This window comes from Alligator sinensis, unplaced genomic scaffold (genome assembly GCF_000455745.1).
Source record: "Alligator sinensis unplaced genomic scaffold, ASM45574v1 scaffold1238_1, whole genome shotgun sequence".
Taxonomy (NCBI): Eukaryota; Metazoa; Chordata; order Crocodylia; family Alligatoridae; genus Alligator; species Alligator sinensis.
The window spans coordinates 612,526-619,741 of record NW_005842436.1 but is presented as its reverse complement, the minus strand read 5'-3'; the positions used below and the strand labels follow the sequence as shown (position 1 = coordinate 619,741).

At 43.7% G+C, this 7,216-nt stretch overlaps 1 protein-coding gene across 1 annotated transcript in view; it reads left to right on the top strand.

Annotated features, from left to right (window-relative positions):
- Nucleotides 1-6: 6 nt before the first annotated feature.
- Nucleotides 7-7,216, top strand: part of POLR1B (RNA polymerase I subunit B) — a 32,724-nt gene continuing 25,514 nt past the window's right edge. The window contains exons 1-4 of the mRNA XM_006030293.3: nt 7-230; nt 2,309-2,455; nt 4,059-4,191; nt 5,865-6,001. Of these exons, the coding sequence (XP_006030355.1) occupies nt 141-230; nt 2,309-2,455; nt 4,059-4,191; nt 5,865-6,001 (507 nt within the window). The 5' untranslated portion in view covers nt 7-140. The remainder of the gene's footprint in view (nt 231-2,308; nt 2,456-4,058; nt 4,192-5,864; nt 6,002-7,216) is intronic.

The window sequence follows — 7,216 nt, the reverse complement described above, 5'->3', positions numbered from 1 at the left end:
CGCGGGGCCCCTCGGCGGCCTCGACCGGGCTGTGCAGCGCGCGTGTTGTGTCCCCGGCGCAGGCCATCCCTCCGCTGGAGTTCGCCTTCAAGGAGGACCGCATCGCGCTGGCCATCGTGAGCGCCGTCATCAGCTCCCCCATGGTGCCCAAGGCCAGCATCTGCAAGGAGCTGAAGGTGTACCCGGCCGAGTGCAGGGGGCGCCGAAGCACCTACCGCGGAAAGCTGACTGTAAGTGCCGCCTGCGCCACGTGGCGCGCGCCAGGCTGGGGAGGGGGCACATCGGGCAGGGAGCAGCAGGCAGGGCAGGGAGCAGAAAGCAGAGCAGCAGGTCAGGGGGGAGGGGGAATCAGAGCGTTCAGGGAGGTCCGAGGCTATTTTGTGGAACACCTGCCCAAAAGGTTGCCCCCCCCCATTTTTTTAAGATGGTACTTTTAAGGGTTAAAAACCATGCTGCTCCACAGTCTGGTACAGTGGTCACCAACCAGTGGATCTTGATCCACCAGTAGATCTCAGAGCCTCTTGTGGTAGATCTTGCAGTCAGTTGGAGGCTTGGGTGTGAGGGGCACTAGTTGGCCAAGGGGGCAAGGGACTGTGGGGTAGGGCACCCGAAGGGCAAGGGTGGAATGGGTCTGGACAAGCCATCCATCTTGGCAAATGGGTTCCAGTACAAAAAAGGTTGAGAACTGCTGCCCTAAATCATTAGCTCAGAAACATGCCTTAGGCCAGGTATTTTTAGGATCTTTTCTGGATCACCCTGGGGTGAAGGTGAGGTATAGAGGAGGTGCATCCATGAGAAGATCTTTCTCTTACAGAATGACAAAGTTAGGGACTTCTGCCTTGTGGTATTGGAAAGTTGACATTCCTGGTTTTCCAATAGTCTTGACCCTTCTATACCTGGTGGGATCAGTGATCATTTGTGCATATTTTATAAACAGGTGTGCAGAGCATTTCATGAAAAAGTGAGGAGACTCCATCTTTCTAACAGCATATGAAATGATATTTTCTTTGTAAACAACTTTTTATTTAAGGGGATTGAACATTAAATACATGTTATTCTATTTTTGACTAGTGGTGTTTGTGTCAGCAGAATGCAGGGAAGCTCTTTTTCTTTTCTTTTTTTCCCCTTGCCTAACTGCATTAAATTTATACTATCATCCCATGCATCCTACATTTTATTTGATCATTTCTTAATCTGTTTGTCTTTTTTGTAGCGTAAAGTAGTTGTAGTTTATAGGGTTTCCCAGATGTGCAAGTATCTCTTTGCCTAACTGGAGTTTCGCGTCTCCACTTTTATTGGCCTGTTATTTGTTCCTCTTGGTAGTTATATTGGTAATTTCTTGACCACAGCAGCAGTATACCAGTCTCTTTGCTGGTATTAAGAACAAATACTTTTTTTGATTATTGTTTGTGCAGTTATTGTGAAGTGCTGTATAACAGGGTATAGCTTACAGTTATGATAGACAACACTCAGGCTATATAAAGTTTGTCAGTGTGCACCCTGCCAGGGTAGAAACATGTTGGCAGATCAATACCCATATTTTAACTTTAATTCTTACAGTTGTTAATTTTAGTGTGGGGAGATTATAAATAATAATAATGACTCCATTCACACTGAAATTTCAAACCTTCTACTGTACATAACAGAAGAGTTTACATTTTCTCCCCTTGTAAGAATAATTTGGCCTTGAATAACTCAAATATGAGGGAGTTTTTAAAAAAACTTGTTAATGCTGTCTTATTTGCAGGCAAAACATGAGAAGTATTGACTCAAAATAATATGAGCAAATGAAAATGTGATTATATGGAAATCTCAGTATAGCCTTACCTACCAAAAAAATGTTTTTTGTTTGTTCGATTTATATGCCACCCTTCCCAGCAAACACTTGGGGCAGTTTACAGTAAGAAGACAGAATAATTTAAAAATAAGAAAGCGACAAGGTGGCCAAAACAGCTCAAAAGAGAACTAGAAAATCAAGATTAGAGACCTTTCAGCACAACATTGCATCCTAGTTTTGCTTGGTGAATGCTTGCCCAAATAGGATGTTCTTACATTGTTTCCAAAAAATGTGCAGGCGTTCCATTCCCCTTCAGTAATATATGTTGTGTACGCATCAGGCTCTGTAGTTTGTATAAGGTGTTATAGCTAGCATAGTGTTTCTTTGTGAGAAATGTAACTTTACTCATTGTTTCTGTACTGAATGCGCAGTGTGTGCACCCAGCTGGTCCTCTCAAGGGTGTGTACTGTTGCTTTGTTCTGACATGTTTGTATTTTTACTTTATTAGTAATTTGCTGCATTTCTTCTTAGGCTGACATCAGCTGGTCAGTGAATGGAATTCCAAAAGGGATTATTAAGCAGCCTTTGGGATATGTTCCAATTATGGTGAAGTCTAAACTTTGCAATTTGTATAGTCTTCCTCCCAGAGCCTTGATTGAACATCATGAGGAAGAAGAGGTAAGTGGATTTTGATGGGTCTGGAAAAAATGTCTATATGCAGTATTTAAAGGGAATTAGTTTTGAGTTGGCTTAAAGGATTTCAGCTCATCTTTGTAGAAGTGATCTGGCACACTTTTTGAGAATATGCTATTTCTAAAAATTCCATCTTTTCCCTAACAGAATCAAATCCTGGCCTCTAAACTGCTTCAGGTCACTTGACCTTCAGGGCATGTACAGTCCTCATCTCAGTAAGGCAAAATCACAGGTTGAGGCAAGCAAAACCCACTGTCAATATGAAATTTTAGTAGCTTGGTGTGCAGCAGCTTTGACAAGACATTGTTCCTCCCTTTCTGGAAACACAGGACAGCTTATGTCCTTTTGTGTCTGCACTGTTAGTGTAGACCTCAGGAGCATACACTTCATCTCTAGTTGCCATGTACACTCGTGCCTTGTGGCTGAGGGTTATTCTTATAGTGAGGCTCTGGGCAAGCAAAGATTTGGAGAATAAGGGTTAGTGAGGGTGACTCATCTGTTGTTATTACTTTTGCATTACTTTGAGGGGTTCCCTTTTGTGCTTACTGTTTTTCTTCTGCTCTCTCCAGTAATAGATAGAATATATGGCTACAGAATTACTCATTACAATCATGTATTTAAAATAATAACTTGATGCTTGTAGTACAGTATAACCTCATAAATTCAGAATTATTATTTTGTTGTACTTTGCTTCTGTTTTATGTATAATTGGTTTGTGGAGTCAGTTTTTTAAATATTATTTAGAGGTCCACCAATATATCAGTTGGCTATCAGATTGGCACCAATAAAAGGAGAAATGACATTATTGGCTACTGGCTTTTTTGGTTGCTGTAGCCAATAATTTAGCTGCATGCCCAGAGCAGCCTGGTGAGCATAGTCTGATCCCTGCACCCTGCCACCAGCCCAAGCCCACAGCAGATTACAGGTCCCGGCGAGCAGTGGGAAGCGGGGAACAGGGAGCAGTAACAGAGTGCCACACTCAGCAACTGGGGAACCATTACTGGGTCTTGCTGCTGCAGCCACTCTGCCATGACAATGCTGTGTGTGCAGTAAGAGCCTGAATGCTGAGGCTGCCACAAAAACATTGGGCTCCATGTGGGCGAGATAAGTTACCATGCAAGGGACATTCTGCTCCACCAGGTACTTTTGCAAAAACAGCTTCTCCCCAGCAGCCACAGGAGCTCAGGTGTGTGGGGCCTGCTGGCACTGAGGCAGCAGTGTGCTCTGGGCCTCTGAACATGTCTGGCACTGCTGTCCATATGAGGGTCCACCCCATCTGCCTGGGACGGCAACACGGGCTGCGTGGGGAGCAGGGCTGCAGATAGGAACCATGGGAATAAAGCTGTCATTGCTTTCCTCATTGAGGGTCGGAGCAGGCAGGAGGTGTGTGTTAAACGCAAAACAAACAAAAAAAGGTTTATTTATGTCAGTAGTTTAAAATGCCTTGCACTGTTACTAAATAGCGGTTATTGGATTGGCCCATATAGTTGGTTAATTGCTGGCTATTGGTATCAGCCAAGAAAATCTTTATTGGTGCAACCCTAATATTATTGTATTAATTTGAAACACACTTTCTTTCTTTTGCCAGGAGATGGGAGGCTATTTTATAATAAATGGTATAGAAAAAGTTATTAGATTGTTGATTATGCCTAGGCGAAACTTTCCTATTGCAATGGTAAGGCCCAAATGGAAGAGCAGAGGCCCTGGTTATACACAGTATGGTAAGTATATTGATTTGCTATGCATTATATTTTTACAGAGAACAAAGAAACACCTAACATGATCTCAAAGATGCAAATACCCCCTGCTCTGAAGACTGTCTTATTTAGACGTGACCGTTCAGGGACTGTAGTTCAAGCTTTCTTCACTTAGCCCAGTGTGTTCTTGAGCCCTTGGCTGGAGCTGTTCTATCTGGTGATAGATAATTTAGTCACTGTGACTATGGCAGGGACCAGCCCCCATTTGGCAAAGTATTTAAGCACATGCCTAACTTTAAATTCCTTAAATTGTATTAATGGGGTCAGTGGGGCTACCCAAAATGTCTCCCTAAAGCAGGTAGAAAGTAACAAAGAATCTGGACTATCTTTCTTAATCCTTGACATACAAGAACGCAAATGCCATTCTGGGTCAGACCAGCTTTTCATCGTGCCCAGTATCCTGTGTCTGATGGGCAGTGTCCACTGGCTCCCTTGGACTCAGTGCCTCCACTGGTCCTCACATGTCTGGTGTGCTCTGCCTGGTATCATCTCTTGGCACACTAGTTATTAACCTTTGACCCTCACTCCTGTCCCTGTTTGTTTGTTTGTTTTTTTTATCATTTGTCCCAAGGAACCACTTGTTGCCTGCTCAGTTGCCTCCCTTTTTAAGCCAAGCTAATAGTTTACCTGGTGGGCCTAGGACCACGATCCTGTGAGGCAACAAATAAGCCTGTCTGACATGCAGTGTCTACTGGCTCCTTGAACTCATTTGAGGACCAGTGGGCTCTGCTTGGTGTCACCCCTTGACACACACTAGCTTTAAACCTCTGATCATTACTCCTGTCCCTGTTAAGTTTTTAATTGTCCCAAACATTTTGTTGTTACCTATCCAGTGGCCTTCTTTTCTAAGGGAGGCTTATAGTGTTTCCTTGTGAGCATTGGCCCAGGGTCCGTAGGCAACAAATAGGTCTGTCTGACAGTGGGAAAAGTGGATTCTTTAGAGCAGGGATGGCCAACCTATGGTACATGCATCTCAAGTGTCATGGACAGCCTCTGTGTGTGGTATGCAGCAGATCAAGAAGGAAGCAGGATACACAGTGGCAGATGGGGCAGGGGGCAGAAAGCAAAGTGGTAGATGGGACAGGGAAGGGGACTGAGAGGGTACAAAGCTTAATTTGCGGCACACCTGCCTAAAAAGGTTATTGCTCACTACTTTAGAAGAACAGCATTGAACTAAGTAGATCTAAAGTAATTTACCCCCTATTTATTTACTCCCTGGCATTCCCTATCATTGGTTTAGACATGCTAGAGGAAAAATCTCCAGCTATTGTTTCATAGCAGTTAGTAGATGTACTGTCAATGAATTTGTCTTTAAAATATCTTCTCAAGCTGCCAGCAAGATTGTTTCTTAAAACTGAAAATTCATTTCAAATGGGATACTGAAAATTCAGTGAATGGCAATGACCCTCTAAAACTTGTTTTGTGTTTCACCTAATGACCTGCAAGTGAAAAGCACTGTCTCAGTAGAACGCACTTATGATTTTGGAGGCATAAAATGCCCTATCCAAGAAAAGCTAAATGCTATCCAGTGCAATTAAGGGCAGTATTGAAAAGGGCAATTGTAAATCTAGTTGCCTTACCCATGCTTCTCTTTTTCTGACTGTAGTTTACACTGGACTTTGTGTTCTTTTTGCCAGGTATATCTATGCATTGTGTCAGAGACGAGCACACTGCAATAAATATGAACCTTCACTATCTAGAAAATGGTACGGTCATGCTGAACTTCATTTTTCAGAAAGAGCTGTTCTTCTTACCTTTGGGATTTGCTCTGAAGGTAAATATCAGTCTATGTTTGTGTGTTTTGCAGTGAACAAAGAGGTTGAAGTTTTACTACATAAACTATAGTAGTATCATCATTGCTTGTAAAAATGGCTTAGTAATTAGTTCCATGTAAAATACCCATTGAGTTGCACTTGCCGTTGTTGATTAGTGAGGACTGCAGTCTAAAACAACCTGTCTGCGTAGGTAGTATAACATTTAGATGCACATTTCTCCTCTCTCTTTTCTTTTCTTCCCCCTTTTGAAGTGAGTGAGTGACAGGTCTTGCTCTGGGTAGGTCTGGTTTAGGTAACTGAAGGGCAGAGCTAGGCTGGGTAGCCTTATAAAAGGCAGCACTAGTGAGAAGAGAGGGTTGAGCAGCAAGCAAAGCAGTGACTGGTATAAAATCAGATGTAAGACTGCCTTGAAGAGGCTTTTCTCAGTGCTAGTGACTTGGAGTGGCTGATTGCTGCTAAAGTGTTTACCTAGTGCCTGGTGTGTGTTATGGGGTCCCCTGACCTCCCGTGGTATGTGATTTGCTTTCTTTTTTAATCTTTGTTTTTCCTTTCTTCTTTCTTTTCTAGTGTGATAGGGCTGGCTCTGGGTGGGACTGGTTTAGGTAATTGAGGGGTGGAGCCTAGGATAGGCAGCCTTATAAAAAGGCAGGCCCTAGCAAACTGTAGGAGCAGCAAATAGAGAAGGAGTTTACCTAGGAAGGTCACCTTAGGAGGGAGCCAGGGAGCAGCAGATTGCATGTGGGTGGGTGGGAGCATGAGCAAGGGCCCTGGTATGGGTGCTTGGTGTGCAGGTTCTTGTGGTGTGTGTCTCTCTTTTTTTTTTTTCCCCTTCTTCTTCCCCCTTCCCCCTCTTTTTAAACCTTACAGTACAGGTGTGCTCCAAAGAGCAAAAGAAGCACAAATGGAGTCTGGGTCCGCTGTTGTGACCTGTGTGAGATGTGCCATATTTGTGTTCCTTCCAGAGAGTCAGGAGTACTTAATCTGCACCAAGTGTAAGCAGGTGTCTGCCCTGGAGAAGAAGATTCACAGGTTGGAATCACAGGTAGGCATACTGCATTGCATCCAGAACCAGGAAGATTACTTGGACACAAGTTACGAGAGGCTGGTACTGGAGGGGCCAAAGGGAAATGAGAAGTGGCAGCATGTAACTGCTCGAAGAGGGAGGGCCCCCAGAATTGAAGAGGAACAGATTGAAGTCAGCGACCACTTTCAAG